At 36.3% G+C, this 27,909-nt stretch overlaps 1 protein-coding gene across 3 annotated transcripts in view; it reads left to right on the forward strand.

Moving 5' to 3' along the window:
* The first annotated feature begins 1,881 nt into the window (after window positions 1-1,881).
* The window catches only part of tasora (transcription activation suppressor a), a 33,612-nt gene continuing 7,584 nt past the window's right edge, over window positions 1,882-27,909 (forward strand). Inside the window, exons 1-19 of one of the 3 annotated variants that reach the window (XM_051908803.1) lie at window positions 1,882-2,284; window positions 11,914-12,059; window positions 14,260-14,352; window positions 14,523-14,595; window positions 15,558-15,649; window positions 15,739-15,870; window positions 15,995-16,128; window positions 16,208-16,236; window positions 17,616-17,721; window positions 17,820-17,923; window positions 20,446-20,549; window positions 20,634-20,706; window positions 20,785-20,862; window positions 22,040-22,621; window positions 24,712-25,085; window positions 25,319-25,445; window positions 26,134-27,206; window positions 27,488-27,610; window positions 27,723-27,882. In XM_051908803.1, coding sequence (XP_051764763.1) covers window positions 2,056-2,284; window positions 11,914-12,059; window positions 14,260-14,352; window positions 14,523-14,595; window positions 15,558-15,649; window positions 15,739-15,870; window positions 15,995-16,128; window positions 16,208-16,236; window positions 17,616-17,721; window positions 17,820-17,923; window positions 20,446-20,549; window positions 20,634-20,706; window positions 20,785-20,862; window positions 22,040-22,621; window positions 24,712-25,085; window positions 25,319-25,445; window positions 26,134-27,206; window positions 27,488-27,610; window positions 27,723-27,882 — 3,832 coding nt within the window. In that variant the 5' untranslated portion in view covers window positions 1,882-2,055. The remainder of the gene's footprint in view (window positions 2,285-11,913; window positions 12,060-14,259; window positions 14,353-14,522; window positions 14,596-15,557; window positions 15,650-15,738; window positions 15,871-15,994; window positions 16,129-16,207; window positions 16,237-17,615; window positions 17,722-17,819; window positions 17,924-20,445; window positions 20,550-20,633; window positions 20,707-20,784; window positions 20,863-22,039; window positions 22,622-24,711; window positions 25,086-25,318; window positions 25,446-26,133; window positions 27,207-27,487; window positions 27,611-27,722; window positions 27,883-27,909) is intronic. The other 2 variants (XM_051908802.1, XM_051908801.1) reach the window with 2 other exon arrangements.

Below are 27,909 nucleotides of genomic sequence, written 5' to 3' on the forward strand. Positions count from 1 at the left end.
GAATTGTAATGGAAATTTTGCTAGTGTGTATGCAACCTTTTAGAAACATCCCCTCCCTCTTGCAGCACATCTCTTCTCTTCTCTGATAAGCTGTTTACCGGCGCGAAGGAGTGGCAACCTGTCACCTGTTGAGATCCACCAATAGCAAACGGTAAAATTGTACCACTGTTTTTGCATAGAAACCACAGTTTAATGGTGCTATTTGTGGTAAGACAACAGTAATCACAAAAAAAAAAAAAAAAACATGAAGTCTAGTCAACTTTGGAGGGGTTTCTGTGCAAGAACCAGCCATTTAGACAGGAATTGACCATCTAACTGACATGTAAAGCCACCAACCATAGGGAGTTTTTATTAGTTGTAATGATGCACTGAAATTTCGTCCGCCGAAAATGGCATGTTCGGTTTCTGGCTGAAACAGTTTCGATGTGTCGGTGGTTGATGGCCAACCAACCGCCCACAGGCAGTCTTGCCCTGGCAGCATCGCGAGGAAAGCCATGCAACACACCCGAACTTTTACACCACAAAAACAAACACTTATGACCCATGAACGCCTTTCTCATCTACTGCGCTATCTAACAGTTTGACATGTCTGTCATTTGAAAGAATAATGTGGTGTCCTGAATAATTAAGAGACGGTGTCTTCTCATAGGATAAGAAAACTCAGTCTCATCAATAATTATGAGACACCGACGCATCATCGAAGTGTTATAGTGCTCCGCCACATCACAGCCTGTGACGTGGACGGTGTAGATTTTAAACCCGGAACACGAAAATAGCGGAAAAAATCTCAAAATTAACCACTTTCCCTCTACAAATTAAATCTAACAGATGCTAACATTGTATTCAATGATGTTCAACACACATACCTCTGTTAAAATCTCAGAAAATTTAGTTTAGGGTTTCATGACCCTTTAAAGAGAGGCTGTGTGAAACAGTTCGTTTCTACCTGCACCTCTACAATCTGTTGTTATAACAATATAAAGACAGCCAGATGTGCAATAATAATGATGTGCAAGAATCCATGTTTGTTTTCTGTTCAAGCCAACCTACTGTTCCTGTGTGGAACATGTCTGCCGAGTGACCCAAGCATACACTTTCAGTAGTATAAATATAAGTAGTCCGCGTCCGTGCTGTCTGCAGCTGTCCGTGTATGTGTCCGTACTGGAGTATAACCAAGCTTAATGGTTATACATTACATTATACAATCACAAAAAATGGGATGCACGTGGATGTCCGCAAGAGCCTCCGATGACAATTTTTATGTCACACGGACCCTAGTGGACCCTCACGTAAAGTATAACCGGGGCTTGACGCGATACCAGACTTCATTCGCCTTCATTCAGATTCTAGAGAGCATCTGATTAGACAGAAAATCTAAAGAGAAGCTGAAGTACAGGGTGATGTCTTTAAAATCGTTGTTGATCCATATTGGATGGAAGTGAGAGACTGTAAGTTTTGAATGCTAATATCTTCTAAATGCGAATGTTGTCATTGTTTTGGAGCACACTAGCTTATAGATAACCTTAAGGCTAACATATTCATACTAAAAGTCAAAAAAAAAAAAAAAAAAAAATTGATTTCATGGGGACTTTAAATAGCCTACTGGGAAACTGTCAGGCCAACTATAACACTGTGGTAGTGAGTTTTGCAAGCACTGCTCAAATTTTTCAGAAAATGTTTTATGTATTTTTCATATTATATAAAATGATAATATAATAATATTTTTGAATTCATACTGTGTATATGTGCTATCGTTTGAATATGATATCGTTACATTTTTTTCTTGGTGGTGATGCACTTAAGGGACATTCTGTAGTTCAGCATTGACACCTGCAGGCGGCGCTCAGATTAATATCATTCAGCAGTGTTATGATGGAGCCCGCTGGATGGCGCTGTTGCGATCCGGTTACATTTACACATTGCGGCTATGAGTGGGCATGTACATGTGTGTGTGTTTATGTGTGGTGTGAGGCACATTCAGCAGACAGAAACCCCACGCTGCCTCCAGCTTTCAGCGCTGCGAGGAGAATCCAAGTCCACTCATGTCTGCAGCTCATGAATAAAGCAGCGATGGAGCATCGAGGAGGGAAATTCAGCGACAAAGTAAAAGACAATCCTACTGCGCCTTCATGGAGCCAAAATGGCGCCACGGAGGAAGAGTATGGATGTCCGGACGGTCCCGATGAAGATAAACGGGTCAAGAGAGTCTTGTGGGCCGCGAAACCTGCCGAAGAACAGCCACGACTGAACTTCCACATCCCCCGGAAGAGCAAAGAAAAGAGAGGTGCGCTGGCCCCCTTTGTTTGTCTTTTTTTTCCGTTACTGACACTAAAGACACCCAGTCTGTGTATAGTAGTAAGCTCTCAACCTAGACAACAGCTCTATGCATCACAGGCGCGTTGAATGTGTTGCCCAGTAATGTTGTATATATGGGCAGCCCAGTAATCCATGACAGGATAAATGGAGATCCTGTGCATCAGCCCATAATATAAGAGATATTATAAAGTGTGTGTGTGTGTGTGTGTGTGTGTGTGTGTGTACACACACCCTCCCTCAGGTAACAGGTTGCTCTGCCACACCCGTTGTGTCACTGGGGTACAGTGGGGAGCACAACATGTCATTCTGTTTTACGATTTTAAAAAGGCACAAATAATTATTCATTTTAAAAAAATTTACTTTAGAAGTTTATAGAATCGAAGATTTCAAACATTAAAATGTGTACTCATTTATTCAAAGCTTCAATTCAAACATTATGTAGATAACTACAAAAATTTCTGTGCAGTTTTTAAAGTTTGAATATTCTGTTTGCACATTTAAAACTTTAATTCATGCATTTGACTTTTTTTCAAACACTCTTATTCAAAGATTCTGTTGAAACATTTTAAGTGAGTAATAAGGACCAGCTGTGTTATATAGTTATTTTATTTTATATAACACTTACTGTATATCATTCTATTGGGTATATTAACATTTAAACATTGTAAACAAAATGTAATACAAAAAAAAAAATCAGCTAGAAAGCTAACATTTTTTTATACGCTCTGAAAGTACATTTTTAACTACACGCTTCTACGTTTACATGCGTGAACCTACATTGATTATTAGGGGTGTAACAGTACACAGAAGCCACGGTTCAGTACATACCTCGGTGTTGGTCACACTTTAGTTTTAGGGTCCAATTCTCTCTATTAACTTCTCTCTCAATAACCCCCTTAATTACTACTTACTAAGGTTAAGTTAAGGTATTGGGTAGGATTAAGGGATGTACAATAAGGTCATGCAGTATAAAGCATTAATATGTGCTTTATAAATATTAATAAACAGCTAATATCTTAGCAACATGTATGCTAATAAGCAACTAGTTAATAGTGAGAATTAGACCCAAAACTAAAGTTTTACTGGAAAAAGCAAGAAATCCACACTGCTAGGTTTCTTTTCATTTATTTTGAAATGACAGTAGTGCAAATTACAGTTTGTTCCACCTAGAGGCATTTAGTGCCCCCTGAATTAGTTGGTACAATACAGCCTTCTATATTGTATTAAGTAGGGTTGTGTATCGCCAAGAATCTGGCGATACAGTACACATCACGATACAGGGGTTACGATAGCATTCACAGCCTTTTGTTTTGTGCAAATGTAAGTTGTAATATTGTTTTTATTTCGTGTAGGCCTATCTATAACTGATTTATCTAATATAGGAAGCATTTGGTTAAGAATTAACGCTGTAGTAAAGAGTGCCGGTGGATCATCTTCAACTTCAGCGTATTCAGCTCAAACAGCAATGCACAACTAACACAACTATGACTACGATTGGGACTGTCATATTGCTTGACAATATGAGAACAAAGAGAATAATGAGAATAAAGAGAACACTGTTGTAATAAAACATTGTGAATTATTTGTGTTTAGCTGCCGTTTAGTTGTTTCATTGCATTGCTTCAGAAAGAGCACGTCCACAACATGATTCACACATTCTGACTTAGTTCAAGTTCACTTTTTTGAAAAATGACGTGTCATTATGTGCAGATATAATTTGTAATATTATGTTTATTTTGTATATTTCTCATGCGTTTCTCTGAGTTAAAGGGGTGCTTGATTATGATTTCACTTTTTTAACTTTAATTAGTGTGTAATGTTGCTGTTTGAGCATAAACAAGATCTGCAAAGTTAGGATGCTCAAAGTTCAAAGCAAAGGGAGATATTTTCTTTTAAAGAAATGGCTTTTTAAGGACTACAACAAACGGCTGGTAGGGACTACAACGAGCAATACAGTACATAACACAAATGCAATAGCATGTCATAAAAGCAAGATGACAACATAAGTTATAACTGTAATTAAACTAAACTAAACTATACCTGTTCTATCTTCATGCAGCATATATTCTGACTCTGTAGGCATCTTACAACAGTTCCCACACAAGCGATGTATAGATTATCATGACAGAATATGTTAATCAATGACTTTAAGATAGTTAACTCCACATCAGCTACATAAATTCATCAACTAACCATTCAGAAATGTCCTGTTGCATTCTTCATGTTGTCACTTCTTCTTGAGTCTCTCCATCCTTGTCCGAGTCCGGTTTGAACATAAAAGGCTGAACAGTTTCTGACATTTTCAGTGAGTCTGCATGAGGTAATCGGAGCTGCTAACACAAGCTCTTGAAACTCCGCCCTCTTCTTGGGAGCAGCAGCTCATTTGCATTTAAAGGGACACACAAAAACGGAGTGTTTTTGCTCACCCTCAAAAAGTGACAAATTTAACATGCTATAAAAAAATGATCTGTGGGGTATTTTGAGCTAAAACTTCACATACACACTCTGGGGACATCAGAGACTTATTTTAAATCTTGTAAAAGTGGCATTATATGATCCCTTTAATCAACGCGCTAGCAAAGTGCTCTAGTTTACCGGTGTTCATTCAGCGCTTCAGAGCACACAGCTCAAACAGCAAAGCACGACTAATAATAACTATGATTGGGACTGTCATATTACATAACATTAATGAGAACACTATTTTAATAAATCGTTGTGGATGTATTGGGTTTAGTTGCCGTTTTCAGCACGTTGTTCCATTTTACATTTTGTTTTATGATCAAAGTCTTATTTCATGATATGAGTCATTTTAAATGTCAGTGAAATTTCAAAATTATCAATACTTCAGCAAAAACTAATACTAGGTTAATTAATGTAAGTAAAAAGTCCTCAAAACAGCTACAGAAGACAATCAACAGACAACAATTAAATAAGAACAAAGAAACTAATTACAAACAAAGCAGACAAAAAAATACAACAGAACAAAAATACAAATGAAATAAACAGTGCTTTAGGTTTTTCAGATAGATGTACTAACAGTGGTATTTAGATAAGTAATACCCAACAGAAATTGAATAAAGTAATCAAATGTCAAATAACTGCTGTATACATTAAATATAGACTAATTCTTATTTAAAACTAAAAAATGTATTCGTTCAAGAGCAGTGAGTGATTTTATCTTTGTCTTTTCTTGTTAGATTAACAATGACTTTAGCAATCATTAATGTTGGCTGCTGTCCCTTTAAGAGCTGCACGGACCCAATATAAGCCTACTGTTATGCTGCCTTCACGAGGTCTCGGAATTATGGTAAATACGAGTTTCCTAGGTAAAAATTGCACATGAACACCCTTTCATTTCGCAACATGAATGCGGTGAGCTTGTAATCACGACTTCAGAAGTGGTAATTATCAAATTTCTGATAGTATGTGAAGGCAGCAATACACACACGCACTTTCTCAGTGTACGCTTAAAGGGTTAGTTCACCCAAAAATTAAAATTCTGTCATTTATTACTCACCCTCATGCCGTTCCAGACCCGTAAGACGTTAATTTTCGGAACGCAAATTGAGATATTTTTGTTGAAATCCGATGGCTCAGTGAGGCCTGCATAGGGAGCAATGACGTTTCCTCTCTCAAGATCCATAAAGGTACTAAAAACATATTTAAATCAGTTTATGTGAGTACAGTGGTTCAATATTAATATTATAAAGCGACGAGAATATTTTTGGTGCGCCAAAAAAAACAAAATAACGAATTATTAAGTGATGGCCGATTTCAAGACACTGCTTCAGGAAGCTTCGGAGCATAATGAATCCGCAGTTCGGAGCGCCAAAGTCACGTGATTTCAGCAGTTTGGTGGTTTGACACGCGATCCGAATCATGATTCGACACACTGATTCATTATGCTCCGAATCTTCCTAAACATAAACAGTATAAGTCTTTCCTTTCTACGGCAGAAGCTACAATAGTGTACTATGAATTAAATGGAAATTAAATTAAATTAAATACAGTTTGTTTGTGTAAACAAAATAATAATGACTAGGAAAAAAATCCTGGGCTATAATGCATGATTTTTTAAATATAATCCAGCCCGAAATACACCGTGACCTCTTATTTTGAAATGTCTGCACTCTGCACTGTAGCAGGCTGCTCATTCAAGTTTAGATGAGGGAGATAAATTATGCTTTCTTACAACAGTCATATTACCATATAAACATGGTATAGTAAACATTGTCATAAGTCATCAACATTAGTTCATAAGCAATCGCTTGGCATAAATATGCGCGATTCATTGACATTGGCGAAAACTATACCGAAAATTATTCGTCAACGAAATTAACACTGATTACACGTTTGTTGTTGGTGTCGGCCTGACTAACTTCCAAACAGTGTTTTTGGAAAAACTACTTACCCCACCTTTAATTTACACAGCAAAGACTATGCTTTGTTTTTTGTTTTTTTTGTTTTTTTTATACATTTTATTACTTTTCTAGTGCTTAAAGTTTTTTAGGTAGGTCTATTTCATTTGTGTCTTTGTTCTATTGTAGTTTGTTTTCTTTGCTCTTTATCACGGTTTACTTGTCTTCAGTAAGCTTGAGTTTTTTTTTTTTTTTTTTTTTTTTGGCTTGTATTCATTTTTAAAGGTGCAGTGTGTAAATTTCAGCGGCATCTAGTGGTGAGGTTGGGAATTGTAATATAGAGATGCTATGGTGGCCAAGACAGGACAAATATGTCGTCATCTGAGACAGAAGAGAGTAGCTAGTCAATCAAACGCACTCTGTAGAGCAGTTTGTCCGTTTGGGGCTACTGTAGAAACATGCCGGCACAAAATGGGGAGTTAACATGTGAGGGGACCCACAGTTTATGTAGATAGAAATGGCTCATTCAAAGGTAATAAAAACATAATGGTTTATTATGTAAGGTCTTTATAAACCACTGAAAACAGTTATTAGGGGTGTAACGGGACAAGTATTCGTACCGAAAATTTTCGGTACACGTCTTTCGGTTCGGTACACGTGTACCGATGAATACAGAGTTGTATAACCCATTAACCACTTTTAACCACCATTAACCACCAATAATCACAATAAGCTCTGTGTTTTGTTACCTTCGATTAAAAAAACAAAAGTTCATCCCTCATTCTGTCCATTTTATCATGAAATTCAAGCAATAAATGCCGTTTTGATGCTCTTTGATGTGGCGTGACAGATCACTGTACAGGCACCTAATTTCAAGCGCTAGTGTGGAGCGCGAGTGAACGCGATCAACTCTTCCTCTTTAATACTAGTTACAGAATAAACATGAATGAACATCTGAAGGTATGTTGAAAGATACAGTACAACTTACTGAAATGTATCTCACGTAATCGCTCAATCAGTATTTTAACCGCAGAAAGACATAAATGAAACAGCTTGTAAACAATGTCACATACATTTACTTCAGAAATGCCATTCAGTGTCCACAGCTTGTTAGTTCACTAGAGAAACTCTTTCGCTACATATATGCACTATATTAGCCTATATATTCATTATATTTTACTTAAGCTGTCTTGATTATTTAATGTATATGTTTAATGCATGTTTAAATAAATCCGTCATGAAAACAAGTTATGATGGCCCACTGTGTAAATAAATGTATTTAAAGTCCCCCTGAAATCAAAATTTAAGTTTTTTAGCTTTTAGTATGAATATGTTAGCCTTAATGTTATGAATAAGCTGATGTGTTTCAAAACAATGACAAAATTCGCATTTAGGAGATATAAGCATTCAAAACTTCAAGTCTCTCACTTCCGCTAAAATGGATCATGGATATTCATGACATCACATTGCACTTCATCTTCTCATCAAATCTTCTGTCCAATCAAATGCTCTCTAGAAAAGGCTGTTTGATATATTGCCCTGTCTTCCTGTTTCAGTTGAAATTACGTCAACACATTAAATAATGCTGCGCATTCCAAGACACTTCAGCGGGCCTTTAACATGGAATTGGAGTTGAAAAAGATTTTGAAGTTAATGCAAAAACTGCCTTATATGCAATTTACGTGTTTGCATAGAATTTTGATGTGATTATTATATCTAAAAATAAATAGCAACTTAATTTAAGAATTTAAGCTCTGTTGTTAATTGTAACTTTTAATATTATAGTAATGTGCAAGAAAGTGCTCTCTATATAGTTTACAGCATTAGCAGAGATAGATTTTTTTATCCTTAATTTTAATTACAATTGAATTTATTTAAAGACAGAGACAAAATGTGTTCAGTAAACCAGTTTTAAAAAAAAAAAAGCAAGAAAAAAAAGAAATTTTATGTTTAGTTTATTCCCTCCTGCTGTACTGAATCCGTGCTGAACCGTGACTTCAATACTAAATAAATAACTGCTCTTGACTGAATAACTTTTTTTTTAATTAATTTTTTTTAATTGGTTTAATTATATTGTATTTGTCCTATTGTTTGTAATTTACTTATTTTTTCTTATTTTTAATAACAGAAATGAGATAAAATAACACAAAATAACTATATTGTGTATATTGTTATTGTGAAAATATTTCTCATATCGTGAAATAAGAATTTGGTCATATTGCCCACCCCTACCCGCAAGGCATATATTTATTTAATTGAATCACAGCCTTTGTGAATTCACAATAGTATTATGCTATAGTATGGTTTTAATACATCGTGCAGCCTTAGAAAACAGTCTGGGGCCATCATGGATTCTCGTCCGTGGAATGTGCCACTTCTGGTATTTTGCCGGTTTATTTGACACGGGTAAATTGCAAAAGAGGATTTTTTTTAAACAGCCTAATGTGATTAAACTGCCGAGAACAATGGCTGAATGAGTGCTAATGTTAACTAAAGCCGAGAACATGACTGTCAGGCTGATTATGAATGTAATTTGATCGTGATGACTGATCATGCCCAAACGCACCGGTCTACAGACGGTGTTTAAAGTCATGTAGTGTGCGGTGTCTAAAGTTTCTAGTCTTAGAATTTAAGAACTAGCTGTTGCCAGTCTTCCTCACAAAGATTTTCCTAAACATGTTTAATATTTGCAACTGACGCCGGTGACTATGCTGTGGAGATGCATTCCTTGTCAAACATTATTCATCCTTATTTTTGTAATTTTGTCAAATATTTTTCTTGATTACACATCTTGTTTTGATGTTTCTTTTATCTTATTTTATAAGTTAATATTGCAAGTTAATTGTTTTTAGGCTCATTTTGATCTGCAGATGAAAAAAATGAAACTGCATTCTGTAAAAATTCAGAATAAGTAGTGATTTCTCTAATTTTAAAAAATAATTTGAAGTATTCTTTTATTTCGATTTGCTGTCTAATAAAAGTTAAACAGAAAAAATAAAATGGTAGCTTATGTAGGCTGTAACTGCACTTGTTTCTGAATATGTATTAATTTAAATAGTCTAACGAATAAAGTCACAAACATGACATCTGTAAATAAAATACGTTTATATATTGGCTACACTTTAATATCTAATATATTTGAGGAAATATCATGAGGGAATACAGTGCCTTGAATATCTCTGCAGCTCTTCTGTCAGATGAAGTCATGCTGTCAGAGTTTTAGTGTTAACAGTCCCGTTAAATAGCATTTTGGGAGCGTTGTACATTTACTGTATACTGATAAAATGAAAATTAAAATATACAAATAGCATTTTAACTGACTTCTATTTTGAAATAAAGCAAGCAGTATTTTATTTCGTTCTAACTGGTAGCTGGTAACTCTGGAACCGGAAGGAAAAAATAGCCTATAGTGTTTTTGCATCAAGCCCTGGAATATAATAATTACCTTGTTTTTTGCACACATGCATTCACTATATTTGCGTCTATAGCTTTCCATTTGCAATACACAGTATTTGCAAGACAGAATGTGGAATAACACCTTTTTTAAATAAAATACGGAAAATAAAACTGGAATTTTTAATCTGATTAATCGAAGAAATAATCAACAAACAATTTTTTAAAACTTCTACTTTCTCCCCCATAAAAAAATTGAGGCTTTGGTAAATAAAAATTTGTAAAAACAAAATTTGTTGTGCGGCTTGACACAAAGATGGCAGCTGTGGTTCAACCAAGTAAATAAAAAAAAAAAACCTGATTGTTTTGCAATACCACTACATTGAAAGTAGGGATGTGCAACAGCGATCGAGTACTCGAGTACTCAACCGTGACAGCGATGGTCGATCATGTAAACGATGATCTAAATGTTTTTTTTGTTTGTTTTGTTTGTTTTTCTCCTGATTGGTTATAGCAGCACTTTGGGCGGCACCCTGAGCTCTGATTGTTTAGCTTTCCACAGCATGCGTCAAAAGATGTGAGAAGAGAGAGAATGGCCTCGAAGTCACGTAGTGATGTCTCGCTTCACTTTGAAAAGATAGATGAAAATAAGCTCATGTTTGCGTTTGCAAACCTTTTGCAGATGAAAGTTGTAATAGCTACATCTGATTAATCTAATACAGGATGCGTTGAGTCGGGATATCAACATTACAACATTACAGTCGGGATATTAACATGCTTGCGCTGCATATCAGTGTTTAGTTTCATGCTCAAATGCAATGCCCGATATTGACTATCTGAGTTATTTGAGGTGGTCATATTGCTTTTAGATGTTTCTTTTAAAAAAAATAAAAATAAAAATAATGATGTTATAATAATGCAGCAGTGCTTTTTTCGTCATATTTGTTCAAGGGCATAATTCGTATAATTCGCATGGCTTCAAAAACGTGCAGGCGATTTATGGAATCACTTAATCATGTAGATGAAAATAAAGCACAAATCTGCCATAAACATAGCATTATAATGAGAACTTTATAGAAATCTACAGTAAATTCTGTCCTTGCCCGTGTTTCAGAGCGCTGTCATGAAAGCACATCACGGCGCAAGCTCTCTCTCACTCTTTCTCTCTCTCACTCTCGCTATAGCACGTAACGCGTAAGTTCACTGCCATTTGCATCCTTTTGTGCCGATACAAGTTGTAATGTTACATCTATATTATGTATCTAAGTTATCTGATTAATATCATAGGATGTGTCATTCAGTTTTATTTGCATAAAGTCACCTCAGGCAGCTATTCCTTTTAGATGCTTCCTTATTAATAACACTGCTGCATCATAATCAATCTAACAGTGTTCTAATCGCATTTTCATGTCATATTTTTATTTTTAACATTCATTTTCCTAACAGTCTTCAGATATTTTCATTATCTCCATGACGGCAATGCCCCGCCCCCCCGCACACGCCCCGCCCCCCGAGTACTCGATTACTCGTTTTTGAAACCTGTCGATGATCGAAATGAAAAATTGCCAAAAATGCCCATCCCTAATTGATAAAAGTAATCGCTCAAAAATGTAGGAAAATTTAAAATGGACAAGCAACCTCAATGAGACCACTTGAGACTGATTGACCCAGTGAGGTGTACCGTAAACAGCTTAACGCTCATTAGTGGTGCTACATTAACAAAACGAATCAGCTACCCCTGCCATATTTTCCATGTATAAAGAAGGCTTCTTTCTAGGGCACAGACTGACTTCAACGAGAGATTGTAGTTGTATTGTGTTCTGATGGTTTTGTTCTCCGTTCACAGCTCTGTTTCAGTATGTGTCTACGGACTCCAGAGAGTTTTCTGACATCCTGCAGATCCTCACCTCCAGTTACAAGGACTCTTCCTCAGCAGGGACGTTTGTGTACTCCAAACCTCGCCTCGTCCACAGTGAACCGCTGGAGAAAGATGTAAGAGCACTTGATTCATTTAGTAGCTTTATTTTTTACTTCATGTGTTGGGCTGTGATGTTTGCAGACATGGATTTCTTTTTTTCAAAGGCCCTAAAATATATTTAAGCATTTAATTAAATATTTAATTATTTAATATGCCATATAAATGAGATTGAACACCTTTATAAAAATACACATGTTGAATTGTGTCTTAGAATCCGTGTGTGTAGCTGTCTAAAAGTAGACTCTCGGCGTGATACACTTTCCACATGGCAAGTGGTGTTTCTGTTCTACGCTCAAGGTCAGCACATACAAGAGAACAGAAATACCACACAAGTCTCAACAGTAAAGATGTTTTGCTAGACCAGTAGTTCAGATTTTTGTTTGCCCTGCCATTGCTTCCAACAAACATAACTTTTTTTTTTTTTTTTGCAGTTTATAGGTGTACATATTTTTAAACTGTCATTACCTGTTTGAGCATAGATCTAAATTCACGAATGCTTTGGAATGCAAAGCTAAGAAGCAAAATCGAGTTAAAGGGTTTGAATAGAAATTTCCGTCTACCGGGGTTACAGGTGCTTGCATCATTATAGATGCTCCTGACTTCGAAGGTCATCTAACTGTGATGTAAATTATGTTAATGATGCAATTTCACATGCTTCAGTATTTTATTTGCGTTAAATTATTTTAAATAGGGATGTGCCGGTATCGGGCCTGATACTGCGCTTGTGTACTCATACTCATCAAAATGCTCCGATACCAAAGACCAATACCACGCAGCATGTTTACAGTGTTCGTGTCCAGACAAAGAAACACCGACAACAGAGCAAACATAGAGCACATTTGAGATTTCAGAGAAGGATATCTATGAAGTAAATGTATCTAATTAACAGAATATTAAACAAATTAAATATTCGAGCTATAGCTGTTGTGCATGATCTGATAAGTGAAACATGCAGAGTGCATTGATTGCGCAGTGGCACAGCAAGGTTGTCAGTCGCATCCCTTTTTCACAGACATCGCTGGAAAGTTTGTAATTGGGTCAGATATGTCAGTAGCAAAGGACGTTACTAATGTTAACTGACATAGCGCTCACATTTCTGTTGCTAACATAGAGTGTGTGCACTTCTGTTGCATGCTCTTGATTGCTGATCGTACACTCAGCACACATGCGTCATTTGAATTAAAACTAAATGGTATATGTACAAGCAAAAACATGAACTGTTGCATGATTTATGTATAACAAGTGGTTCCCTACATTATTACAGGAAGGCGGTACTGCAATCACATGTATGTTTACTAAGCAAACTAATTTGATTCATGTTCTTTTGTTTTCTCTGCCCAATATTTTTTTTAAATTAAAAATGCAATGAAGATACAGGTATCGGTACTCGGTATCTGCAAGTACTAAAAATGAAAGTATTGGTATCAGACTCTTTCTGGAAAAAGTGGTATTGGTGCATCTCTAGTTTTAACGCATTAAGGATTTTAAAATTAATCACGTGTGTTAACATTGACAGCCTTAATTTATTTATTTAATTTCTCTTCAGCTAAGGAAAGAAAGTCATATACATCTTGGATAAGTAAATAATCAGGAATGAAAATTTTCATTTTTGGGTGAGCTATTCCTTTAACATAAGTTCCAAGCGAGTGTATCACAATCGGATTACCTGGCTGTGACCACATTATAAACCAAGTGTACATGTATCCAAGTGACTGGATTGTGATCAGATCACTGAAAAACCACATTCAGAGGTGGTCAGGGATGAATCGTCAGCACATTGAGCAAATTTGTTATTTGCATACAGTCACTTTGATAGATTGGGTTGTAAATGTTCTAATCTTGTTATTAATTGTCCTGATAATTATGTAGATGATTTCCAGTTGCATTTGTCAATTGTCTTCATATCTCCAATGTGAACATTTTCAGTTATTAAAAATCTGTAAAAGTAAAGACACAGTCATACACAATTAATCATCCCAGTGTGTCTTGTCAGACTGTTGTCTGCACAAAATGAATTAATCTCATTCTTCATTCCTTCTGAACAATTATTTTTCATGTGGCCAACTGCAAGCGTGGCTTTAATCTGGTGTGCTTTTATTGCGTGTGTATATGTCTGTGATTTTGAACAATGGTACTTTCACCTTTGTCTGGATATCTGGATTGTTCTTGGTAGATAAAGTACAAAAGTAAAATTTTGATGTTTTGAATGTGCAGTTCATGGAGAAGAGAAGGGAACTCAAGCAGGATGGGCGCACAGAGAAAGAGCTGTCTGAATCATTCTGCTTCCTGCTTTGTGATGATCAAAAGGTAAACAGCTTCTTTTGTACAGCCTTTTATTAAATCAGTACCTTCAGAATGATCTATACAAATGATCATTTGTCATTCTTTGGTCAATTTCTGACGTGGTTTATGCTGTGATAATTGGTCGTACCCGCAGTGGAATTACGCGTGTGTTTGTATTTGTTTGCTGCTTGCAGATTTCAGTGGTGTGTGAGAGAGGTCTGTCTGTTGGCAGCAGCTGGATGAATATGTTGGGGAATCCATCTAAAGGTGAAATTGCCAAACCTTCACACTACATTTCATAACACAGATTCTTGAGTTCTGGGGAAGTGGTCTGCGATGAGTCACAGGAAATGAATCGAGTACTACGCCTAGAGAGTATTAACTAACATTTTCCATTATTATTATTATTATTATTAATAATAATTAATATAAATATCATAAACATTAAGTTTTATTTGACAGACAATAGTGTTATTATTATAGTAAAATATTTCTCAGTGGCATGCACTGGGAAAATATTTTTTTTTTTCAATTTTTAGAATTTAATAAAATAAATTCAATTATTGTAATAATAATAATAATTAGTAATTCACCAAAATGATTTTTATTACCAAAACACCAAAATTAAAGTTTTCATTTAGCCAAAAATGAAAATAAACTTTATTTAATAATCAATTAATATGTTTTTTTAAATAATCAAAACACTCAAATAAAAATCGAGTTGTATACAAACATTTAAATGGCAATAAAGCAGTTTTATATCAACTTTATAATATTTATAATGACGTTTCTACTCCAGTTTGTTGTTGAAATATAAACAGTGGCTGTAATAAATAACTTGCTTTCATGAAAGATTTATTCAAACATAAAATAAAGACAAGGGGTTAAGTAAACATATAAACAATATGCAAAATAGTGTTTATATTTAGCAAAATTCCTCTAGTCTTATTTTTTTCTAGCTAACAAACATCCTACATCCACTGAATGGCTTTCATGAGGTTAACGCAACGTTACGTGACATAAGGCTGAATTGAGAATTTGATAGCTTAAACTTTGTTTCATATCAAAAGTAACAAAGCACAAAGCTTATTGCGATTATTGGATCGGAGGCTTGCTGCAAATTATGTCTAGTCAAGATTTGTTCATGCATCAAAAAAAAGATGCATGACTAAAAAAAAAACTTGTTCATGTAGTGCCTCTAATAAATAATGAATATGTTGATATTGCAGGTGTTTACCTGTGTCAGTTTTCTGATTTACTTCAAATAAGCCCCATCGAGCCTGGATCCACAGGAAACATCATCATATTTAAAGTTATAAAGGTACATCAGCAGTTTGATTGATCTGTTATTTTCAAATGAAACTCGTAGTGTTATTGAGTCTGAGAAATGTTCAATCTTCTGTCCTTCAGGGAAAAGTCAAGAGTGTACATGATTGTATGTCGAGAAGTATGGATCCTACACCTAAATTTGACAGCCATTTCTCCAAGAACTCAACTCGAGTGACATCCTTACAGGCGTACAGGGCATTTGAGTATACTCAGGTAAAAAAGTGCTGTTTTCGTCATTCAAGTATGAGTGAAAAAAACTAAACTAAAAATGCTTAATCAAATGATCATAAGTGCATTTATTTTTACTCTGAGATGGCTGAAGGTTCTTTCTTCACAGCAATATTTCTACGAGTATGTGGATTTCGACATTTCATCCAGGCCGAGACATGTGTGTCCGTATGCTGTGGTTTCTTATTACTTTAAAAGCAAAGAGGCTTTGACGGTCGCCCCCAAACCGCTTCCTCCTCTCAGGTACTGAATGCTCTCCTTTAGTCTTGGTGCTGTGACTCATTAAACTCAAGTTTTTATTAAAATTGTCTTTGTTCCTCAGGACCAGTCAGCCATCAGGGGTGAGCAGAGGTGAGCGTCACTTCAGTACTGCAGCATTTGACAGCACAAGAGATGGATTTTTCAGATATTAATGGTTTTCTGTGGAACATAAAAGCAGCATTTTTGAAAATTTTTCCAAGATCTCTTTTTCTTACTGCAACAGTTTATATAGTCTGCCAAGCTACAAAAAAGCACCATAAAAGTACACAAAGAATTTAGAAAAGACTTTAACAAAAACGGTGAACTCATATTATTATGAATGGGAGAATGTGCAACGTGCAATATGGCGAAATAAGTCCTGCCTTCTAAATAAAGGCATTTAGAAACAAAAATTACCCTAGAATGAAAAAATGTATGAAATTTAATCGTAAGCTAGGCTTGGTGAACAACTTTGGAGAACTTTGTTTCCCCATTCAAATAGATAGTAGCCGTACTGTCATGACTGAAACAGCTGACCGAGAGGCGTTTCAAAGATGGCCGCCGAGTGAAATTACTTGCCTTAAAGGGACTTTGGAATTTAGACATAATTAAAGGGTTAGTTCACCCAAAAATGAAAATAATGTAATTTATTACTCACCCTCATGTTGTTCTACACCCGTAAGACCTTCGTTCATCTTCGGAACACAAATTAAGGTATTGTTGATGAAATCCGATGGCTCAGTGAGGCCTCTATTCAGAGCAAAGCCATTCAAACTCTCAAGGTCCATAAAGGTACTAAAAACATATTTGAAACAGTTCCTGTGAGTTCAGTGGTTCTATCTCAATAATATAAAGCGATATTAATACTTTTTGTGCGCCAAAAAAAAATAAAAATAACGACTTTTCAACAATATCTATATGGGCCGATTTCAAAACTGCTTCATGAAGCTTCTGAGCTTTATGAATCTTTTGTTTCGAATTAGTGATTCGGATCTCCTATCAAACGGCTAAACTGCTGAAATCACGTGACTTTGGCGCTCCGATTCATTGATTCGATTTGTAAAGCTCTGAAGCAGAGTTTTGAAATTGGCCCATATAGATATTGTTGAAAAGTCATTATTTTGTTTTTTTGGCGTACAAAAAGTATTCTTGTTGCTTTATAATATTAAGATAGAACCACTGAACTCACATGAACTGTTTCAAATATGTTTTTAGTACCTTTATGGACCTTGAGAGTTTGAATGGCTTTGCTCTCAATAGAGGCCTCACTGAGCCATCGGATTTCATCAACAATATCTTAATTTGTTTTCTGAAGATGAACGAAGGTCTTACGGGTGTAGAGCGACATGAGGGTGAGTAATAAATGACATTATTTTCATTTTTGGGTGAACTAACCCTTTAACTGTTGTGGAATAGGAAAAAATAACATGCTTGTTTTGAATGAACTTTTCAACTATTCTTTTCCTTTGTCATTTTCATTGTTGTTATAGGTAGGCGCAGCTACACGGTATGGCGGGGACATTTTGTGAATGGAGGAAAAGACGTGTACCAGGCCTGCCTTCGATCGCTCTCTCAGCCTTTCCTGCCCTACAAACTGTGAGTCCCATGGACAACAGCAGTCACCTTGTGTACAGTAAATGACATTGTGCATGTGGAATCACTGTGATAATGAATACTGACTGTTGTTGTTTCAGGCCAGAGAAGATTGAGATCGGTAAAGTCATGAGCCTGGTGCAGGTGAAGCAGAAAATCCCGCCTGCCCTTTTCTCCTGGAATCTCTACGCAGGCAGCCATGAAGGTTTGACCACTAAAATATTGCTCAGTGCTTTAATCATCTTTATATCAGCCATTGGCCACCCTGCTCTCTAAGGGGCCGTTTACACAACACTGTTTTCAACTAAAAATGGAAAGCTTTTTATGCATTTTGGATAGGTTTCAAAGTACAAGTATTTGAAAACAATACCGTTAGCATCTCCATGTAAAATACAAAAATGTGAATTTGTGAAAAAGGTGGTATCATGCGTATTATGTGTTCAGTCTATAGGCGCATAGTGTTTCTTTACGAAGGTAGCATTGCCATCTACTGGCCTGGCATGAATAAAACAGTAATATTTTTTTTATTACGGATGCCCTGATTGTGATTTTTCATGGCTGATTTTGATTTATATACAAGCAAATTGGCCAATACTGTTTTTTTCCTCTCTGTTTTAGCAAATTTGTTGTTTATTTACTCTTTAATAGGCCAAACTGGCCTTAAACAAAAACATATCTGTAGCCAGCCATTTGAAAAATTAGAGGCCTACATTTTAATCTTGATGCAAACAAAGATGCTAAACACATGTAACAGAGCAGTTATTTTTTAATAATTGATTTAATTTAGATTGTATAATTTTGAGATTTAAAGCAAAAACAGAATGATCTGACTTTTGTTGAACACAAAAGAAGATATTTGAAGAATGTTGGTAACCAGACAGTTGATGGTATCCATTGACTATCACAGTAGGAAAAAAAATTCTACGGAAGTCAATTTTCTACGGAAAAGAATTTACTGTGAACAGAGCCGCTTTGAGACGCACACAACCTACTCGCATTAAACCCGCACGGCATATATTTATTTAATTGAATCGTGGCCTTTGTGAGTCCACAATAGCACTATGCTATATTATTGTTTTAAATGGTTTTAATACATTGTGCAGAAAACGGTCAAATAACGTGTTTCATAAATCCTCGTCCGTGAAATGCACCACTTCCGGTATTTTGCCGGTTACTAGCCACGGGTAAATTGCAATTAGGGCTGGGCGATACAGCTAAAAAAAATTCTCACGATATAATGTTTCCTATTGATCGGTATTGATAATTATTGAGAGAATTTTAGTAGAAAAATTTTTGAATTTAACCAATGCATTTTTAATTAAGGCAAACAACAAATAATTTTTAAAACAAAGCTAAATAAAATGTGAACAAATCTTTCTTATACTTTATATGAAGATTAAATAAATAAGTGTTAAAGAAACTTAGGGCTGCACAATTCTGGATAAATTGAGAATTTTTTTTTTTGTTTGTTTCAAACCGAGATCACAATTCTGAATGTCAACTAAACAAAATAACGTAATTTACTAGAGGTTCTGACAAAATATTAATTGCTGCAGTCTTTTTAAAAATTTTAAATATATTTGAATTTTAAAAAAAAAAAAAATCTGTTTGGATGTATGATTCAATGACACACCCATAAATACTCTTGTTTCATTACTGGATGAATCAGTGTATTTGAAAGAATCTGTTGAAATGAAGATTCAAGGTCAAATACATTTTTTTTAACAGTCACTTATCGCCACCTGGTGGTGAAACAATGTAATCGATTAATGTGTCATTTTCAGTGCGTTCAAGTTTTTTTCAAAAGCTCAGTATTTCTGTGATAATTTTAATATTTTTAACACAGAAATAAAGATACTGTGTGGTTGAAAGCACTGTTTGTGCAGCTGTTAATACCTACATGACAACTGCTCTCTCAAGACGATCTTTTAAGTAAATCAACTGTAAGACGTAAGGAAACCATGAAACTGCCACACTGACATGTCCTTTTTTATTCACAATCTCCTCGTCACCGGCAGGTACAGCACTCATTTTCATGTGTTTGTGTGTTTTGATTTCACGTGGCGATTGCGCAACTGAACTCCACAGCAACATGTTTGCGTGTCACTCGTAGCGTGTCTGTTTGTGATCCAGGGATGGAGCGAGAGTTGTTCATGCAACCGAACTTCATGTCTGTTTACATTTTAATGCATTTAAGTGCAACTATATCGAGAGTTATATCGAATGTTTTTTTCTATCGTTATCGAATAAGACGTACCGTCGATAAATATCGATACCGTTTTATCGCCCAGGCCTAATTGCAATCGAGGATTTTTCGAATTTAATCAAGGAATCGTGACAGCCCTATTTCATGCTATGCGGAGTTAGACAGATGCCAGTCATCAGCACCACAACCAAAAAAGTTTTACAGTTCCTCCTGAACCAAAACAACAAGCTTATGCAGTGTTCACGCCATAACTACCGTAATTTGGAAGAGATTAGGGATGTAATGATATCAAAATCTCACAGTACGATAATACCTCGGTATAAAGTCCATGATACGATATTTATTGCGATATTTAAAAAAAAAAAAAAAAAAAAAAAAGACAAATGAAGATTTGGAAAAAAGTGTTAAACAATGATTGAACATTACAATGATGTAGCATTATTGTGGGAATGTTAAAGTTGCATTGATTGTGCTTGTAGAGATATGATAATATAATGTAAAGAATGTCTCTGTTTTTATAGTGTCTAAAAGTGGCATGTTCTGCAGTCTGTTTGACGTGGTGGAGAAAGACAAATCTCCAAAGAGTTTGACCGCACTGCTGCAGAAACTGGAGGAAGAGGGTCTGGTGAGTGTCATATTGGGCGTCTAATCCTGACTCATGATGCTTTGGCAGTTGGTACATGAGCTGATTGTTGTCTTGTCACTGCAGGTGTTGGTGAATATGGTGAAGGACAGAGGTTTTCTCTTCTTGCTTTCTGCCAGTCAAATGACCAACTCAAGTGGTATGATCTAATGATGGTGAAATGTCATTGTAAAAGAAATTGATATTTGAAATATTTCAAATGTCTTTCATTTTATAGAGCGACGAGGCGGTTGGAAAATGTCCTGTATACAAGCACTTTTTATTTACCGTGAGAAGCGTGACTTGTTAAAGAGCTGTGAGTATTTGGAGAGATGTACACGGTTAAAATGATGTGCACCTTCTTAAAGCCAGAAACATATTTTATGCAGACACAGATGTAAATGTTTGGCCAAAATATTGCAAGCCCATAGTCTCAATTAACACACATCAGCGTGGCAAAAATAAATTTCATTAACTCAAGAAAGCAATTGTATTAGATTCAAATGTCTGTGCTGTTAAACATGTTATCATTCATGTAGCTCAGTCATAAGCACAGTTTATTTTATTTCAGCTAACTTGATCAGCAAGCTTCTCTTCAAAATAGTGTTGTCACGATACAAAAATAGTGAGTACCAATACCAATAGCTATGTTTCCATCCAAAGTTGTGAATTTAACGTGTTCAAAATTGAAATACCGCATAAAACATTTGCGAATAAAGCAGCGTTTCCATCCCATGTGTTCAAAAGAAAACAAAATCGTCACTTCCTGCGAAATTGGCGCAAAATATCTGTAATAAAGTTGCTGCAATCGATTCAGCACAACCGTGCTGAGAATTCCGGGCCGAGAATGGTTTGTAATGGTGCTGTGCTGTACCAGGCTCAAGTGGAAACACAACTGGAACCGTTCCTTACCAGTTTTTTGTTGCGCATTGAGGGATTTATTAGATAATTGTGTTTCAATCATAGTTTAAGCGTGTCTTCTTGTCGGATAAAAAGTGTATCCACCTCAATTGTTGTCAGGTTTTTTTAGGCACATTTTTAGAATTTATAGATTTTTTTTTTTTTTTTTTTTTCAAGATAACTTGACAGCATTTATTGTGTTTCATCTGTCATTTATGATGGAGGATAAAAGAGCCACAGTTTCTTCCCTGATTGCAGCAACTTTAATTTTTATTTCAGGTATTTTGTGCTAATTTTCCAGGAAGTAACAATTTTGTTCCCTTGAGCACATGGGGTGGAAATGCTGCTTTATTCGCAAATGTTTTATGCGATATTCAAATTTTATGCACTAGTTAAATTCTCAACTTTAAATGGAAACCGATATTGGCATTCAGAACACAACTATGTACGAAAAGCTAAAATCTACATTTTCATATAAGCATAGAGTATGTTTCAGGCTCAAGTCTCAGTCACTGATCTGATCTTATTTTTGATCTTAATAATTTTTATTATTTAGTAATGAAACTAATTTAAAAAAATTTGTGTTTGTAAAGCATCAACTCCCTGCAAGCCTGTGTCATCAGAGCATTGGGGTCCCATCATGCCCCAGCATGATTCTTTCATCTCCGCTCTTCACTACACCCTCAGCAAGGCTCGAAGTGACCCTCCTGCTGACCTCAGCACCACCATAGAGCAGCAGGTTTACGACTACCTCACAAACTTCCATGAAGGCAAACCAATACAGCGCATTAGGACAGACTACGATTCCAAACTGGATGTCAGGGAAAAGCTCTTCCCTGCACCCAGGCAGAAGACAAACTGGGAGGCCTTCATGCGGCCCTACATCTACAACCCTGCCGTGTTCGCAATAGTTCTGGAGAACGTGAAGAAGAAGGTGGAAGAGTTCCGGGTTCAGACCAACCTGAGCGCTGAGAAAGCACCCCCTCATGATAACCCAGAGAAAGTGAAAGAGCTACTGAAGCTCATTCAGCTGAACAAGAAGAGCTCAAAAGGAAAGGCAGGAGGTCCAGAGGCGATGGAGGACACCTATGCACTTAAGAGGAAGGTAGATCTTGACGCCCTTGAAGGAAGCTCAAAACGCCAGAGAAATCAACCCAATGAAGAATTCAGGGAAGGTGAGGAGAATGAGGACAATCTTGTGAAATAGACATAGAATAAAGATGCAGCTTGATTTTAAATTTATTGGTGCAGAGGTTCTATTCAGAATATTGTTTGCACTGAATATTCGTGTTTAAATTGTGTAACAGCCAGGGTAAGAAATTAGCATTTCCAATTATTGCCCCTTGGAATTGATTTCAACGGACTTTTATTACCATTTAGGGGCAGTTTTTATAATAACCTTATTAAATGTATCTGTGTTGTCTTTTAGGGCTGCCCCATCCGAAGATTTTCCTCGTCGGCTGGTAGTTGTTACATTTAGCATTGTTCCACAATACAGTAGATAGTAAACCATAATAATGAGCCTTTAAAATATAAATTCTCAACCGGCAAAAGTAATGATTGTGAATGTGTCAGGAAAAAAAGCAAGGAGACTATCTGAACATTTTAATAATTTATTAATAAGCTAGTGTTTTCTGAATCAGTGTTGGCTGCAAAGATGAAATTGATGAAGCTGACTCGCCATCTCCGAAGTATAGTGGATGTGTCTATAGAGAGAAATTTTGTTTTCGACGATTTAGTCCCTTGGGGTCAGATTGACCCCAAACTTTTACAGAGCGATTACATAAGGAAATATACTTTTTTTTTTTTTTTTTTAATTTACTTCTCATCTATGCATTTATGCTGTGTTTTTGTGGATATTTTGTATTTTTTTTTTACCTATTTACTGCATAATTACTTAAGCATGTCATAAATTGGCTTATGAAAAATTGATTTTTAATGAAAAAAATCACTTTAATGATGAACTTAATTAAATCTAAATTGTATTTGGACATTGATCTATGTGTTAGGGATGGAATACTACCATCTACAGGTTTGTGGAAAAACTTTAGGAATTATAGTTAAAGAAAAAAAAGTGCAATGACCACATATATCCAATAGAGGTCAATAGAGACTGTATGTTTGTGTTTATGTGTGTGTGTGTGTGTGTGTGTGTGTGTGTGTGTGTATGAGATAGCACGTTCGTTCTACTTTGTGTTTATGGTCAAGGACCAGACCTTTATTTACATATAAAATTTTTCATATTTAGACCAGTTTTGTTGATTTTATTTGCCAATTTCTATAAAAATGCTCTCTGTTGTAGTCACACGCATGTCTGTGTCTGTGTGTGTGTTTGTGTTTATATATGTGTGTGTGTGTGTGTGTGTGTGTGTGTGTGTGTATGAGATAGAAAGTTCGTTCCACTTTGTGTTTACGGTCAAGGACCAGACCTTTATTTACATGTAAAATGTTCCAGATTTAGACCAATTTTGTTGATTTTATTTGCCAATTTCTATAAAAATGCCCTCTGTTGCAGTCACACACATGTGTGTGTTTGTGTGTGTGTGTGTGTGTGTAAGAGATAGAAAGTTCGTTCCACTTTGTGTTTATGGTCAAGGACCAGACCTTTATGGAAATGTAGAACATTTCAGATTTATACTGGATTTATTTATTTATTTATTTTTGACAAATGAAAAATGGATGTAAAATGGTTTACATTAGGGTACTACTAACATGTTTCAAATGGTAATCCATGTTTGAAGTTGATTAATGATAGGCTAATGTTTGCCTATCATTAATCACCTTTTTGGGGTCATACTTTACCCTCTTGAAATGATTCCATACTTTGGATTTCCTCTCCAACATAATGATAATAAACATAATAAACATGCGTTTTTAATAGTGACTAATCAAAACACCTCTTATTGGCCATTGCATTCATTGCACTCAGCAGAAATGTGTGATTGGCTATAATGCTCAATGCTGGAAAAATGCATAAAAAGAAATCTCATGCACCATTAGCAGATATAAATGTCACAATCAACACTTTTAACTTTTAATTTACACATTTCGCTTTAAGCGCAATAGCCATAATAAGCCAAAATCGCAACAGCTGTTTTTTGTTCTGTTGTTTTTTTATAGTGTAATTGTGCAGTGGCATTCCTTGTCTTGAATTTGGGGGCATTTTTGTTCATTTTGTGGGCGTCGGCCCATGTTCATTTCTGACCCTGGTTATAGCTGTATGCAGGTTGCTGTCAGTCATTAATTTAATGCTCTCCTTCATCAGCAGACGAGAGGCAGTCCACTCCACGTCTCGCCAATGTTCTGAGCAGTGTCGGCATTCAGGACACTGACCTGAGGAAGGATAAATCTCAGAGTGCGCTGAAAGTCATGGAGATGCTAGACAGCCTTGGAAAGACCAGTCTTGACACAGACTTGCGCAAAGACAAGACCCAGGGGGCGCTAGAGGTCATTAAGCTGATAGACAACCTGACCAGGGTCACCACAGAACCACCTGAAAACACAGAGATGGACACAACAGACATTTCTGACACTGCTCTGTTCGACAGCATGTTAAGACTCGGCCTCCCGACTGACCGTGACATTGACCTGAGGAAAAGATTCATGGATGACGAACCAGAGAGGACCGACTGTCTTGAGGTAGATCAGTGTGCTCAAGCAACTCAACATTTACACATTAAAGATCAAAAAACAGGAGCAAATGTTTGAATACTTCTGTACCTGGTATATGCTCTTTATTTAAATAATAGTTGCTAGTTTTGCATCTAGCCAAAGTATTGTTTCTTTTTATGATATTTTGCATTTCTCCAGTAATTTGGTTAAAAAGCCATGAAGTCCAGGTATGGATTTTGATGATGTTTTTGCCATTTCAGGAGGAGACCGCAGGTAGCTTGAGTAGTTTAGAAGCATTTAGCCCTTGTTCAGATTCTGGTGGACAGCAGCGTGGCATTAACCTGCTCGGGGAAAAGACAATCCCATGGGTACTAATACCCATCACAGGTAAAGTCATTGATGAAGATGTGAAGAACACTGTAAAAATGTCTAATAATGAATAATAAACAACTCAATATCAGCAAAAAAGTTCTTTTACGGTTAATTATATTATAATATTATGCATTTTAAGTTAAGAAGCTCAGTACAAGTTCATAATGAAATATTGAATGACTGGTATTGAAGCCCTGATATACGACAAAGTTCTTTTTCATTCTTTCCAGAAAATGAGCTTTTTTCAAGCTGTTTCAAACTCCCGAAACAACAAACTTCACTTTGGCCTTATTTTGTTTGAAATAACATCACACCAGTTCGTTCTGTGATTTGATTGAAGTATATCAGGGTATTAAGAGAAATTCCCTTTGTTTGAACCATGTGGCTGATTTTTCTAGATGATTTTTCAGCACATTTCCACATGAAAGCTGCATTTACGTAGTTGGAGGGAATCTTAATTTGTTTAAATGACCTCCAGCCGCAAATCAAGTTGTCTTAAGCTGGCTAGTGGGACACCACCTAAAGTTCAGTACTCTTATATATCTGTTCATTATATCAATAATGCAAACTTAACACTGTTTCTGAGAATGAGTACTACACCAAGATGTTTAAAAAATAAACTATAAAATGTAAACCTCAGCAAAGATGTTAATGTACATTGTTTATAGATTTAGAATCTTAATTTTCTTAAATGCTTGCTTAGGTCTGAAAACAGAAAGATATTCCCAAAGAAAGATGGACTATCCTGAAGATCCACGTTTCCTTCAGAGCCCAGTTGTGTCTACACACACCACACCTGACAAGAAAGATCTCTCACCCCCCTACCAGCCTGACAGCAGCAACATAGTAGTGGATCTGGATGTACAGACTGCAGCAGAGGTTGAGGATGAAGACCCTGTTCCTGCTGTTGTGACCACTATTAGCGATTGTCCTGCAAATGAAGTTGACCACATAGTCGATGAGCAAATCTCTGGCTTTTCCAGTGAGGTTGAGCAGCTCTTGAGGGGCAATAATATTTATTATGTTTCTTGCTTAAGCACTCAGGGCTCACGAGAACCTCCCCAGACTCCAGTTCTACCACTTTCTGATTATGTCTCAAACTTCAACACTCCGTTTCCTGTCTGTAACTACATCAGCTCTTTCCAGGACAGCCTGAAGATGTTCATAGAATCCCAGAATGCCAGTGGACCCCATGCAGCTCAAGAAGATGTGTTTTCATCGTCTTCTGCGACAGAAGTTACTTCAAATGTCCCTGATACGTCCTCCAACATTAATCCTTGTGCTTCCTCGTCTTCAACCACTAAACCCAACACGTTTGAGTCATCTCTGAGACCATGTTCCCCTTCTATTCTGAAACCATGTTCCCCTTCTATATCTGACTCAATGACACAACTGCAACATCGGTCAAGTTTACCTGAGCCTGATGTCCATGAACTTTCCCAAAAGATGTGTCCATTAGAGGAGGACTCAGTGTGCCAAAAGACCCTGGAAGCAAATATCTCTAATAATCTTCATCAAAGCTCACATGAGATGAATGGTAGTTCGTTTGCTGAGACTACGGAAGCTGTGGAGGGGCAATTGGCACACCCTGCCGTGCCAGCTGAAGACGCCCCGATGGAACACGCACATTCCGCCATCAGCAGTATCATTGATCAGCTACAGCCAGAGGTGATCAGTAACCTGGTGGAGATCCTTAAAGGAGTTCAGAAGAACTCAGTTCACTTCTACATCCATTCCATGGATGAGGAGGAGAGTGACGTCTGCTGGGAAATAAAGGTACATCTTTCTTATGTGAAAAAATATAGTTTGATCTTCAAACTGTACTGGTTTGTTCTGCTGTTTTTGGACCAACTTTACACCTGTATTTAGTGCTGTCCACCTGAAATTAGATGTTGATAGTAGGTGTAAACATGGCCAATTAGGCATACATTTTTCACCGACTTGAAAAAAGGTGGAACTGTAGCTTCAGTGTTGGTAAAACTTACTGTCAAGTGTTAAACGAACTTAAGTCAAACTTAAGTTAAGACTTACTAACCTTGTACTGACATTTGTAACAGGAATATTTGAAAAAGTTGGGGGATTTGGAGTGTAACCCTCATAGTTTCCTTGAAAAAAGCAGTAGTCAAGATAAACTACTGGTCATCATTCAGAATATGGACATCGCCACACAAGTTCACAAGGTAAGTCACAGCTCAGCACTTAAAATGGATTCGTTGAAGAAGTTGATTTTTTGAATTTGGGAACCAGTTCCGTAAACTGGAAAACACCAGATGTTGTGTTTTATACCTATAGATACCTTCTTTAGTTTCCTTGAAGAAGCATCCATCTGTGAGCTTTGCTGGTGTAGACAACCTGAGTGACATTCAGAACCACACCTACAATGAACTCTTTCAGTCGGGGGGTTTCATTGTGTCAGATGAACATGTTTTGAATCCAGCCGTCATCACAGCAGGTAACTCAGTTTCAGGATGTTTTCAGG

Source organism: Ctenopharyngodon idella, chromosome 10 (assembly GCF_019924925.1).
Source record: "Ctenopharyngodon idella isolate HZGC_01 chromosome 10, HZGC01, whole genome shotgun sequence".
In the NCBI taxonomy this organism is placed as follows: Eukaryota; Metazoa; Chordata; class Actinopteri; order Cypriniformes; family Xenocyprididae; genus Ctenopharyngodon; species Ctenopharyngodon idella.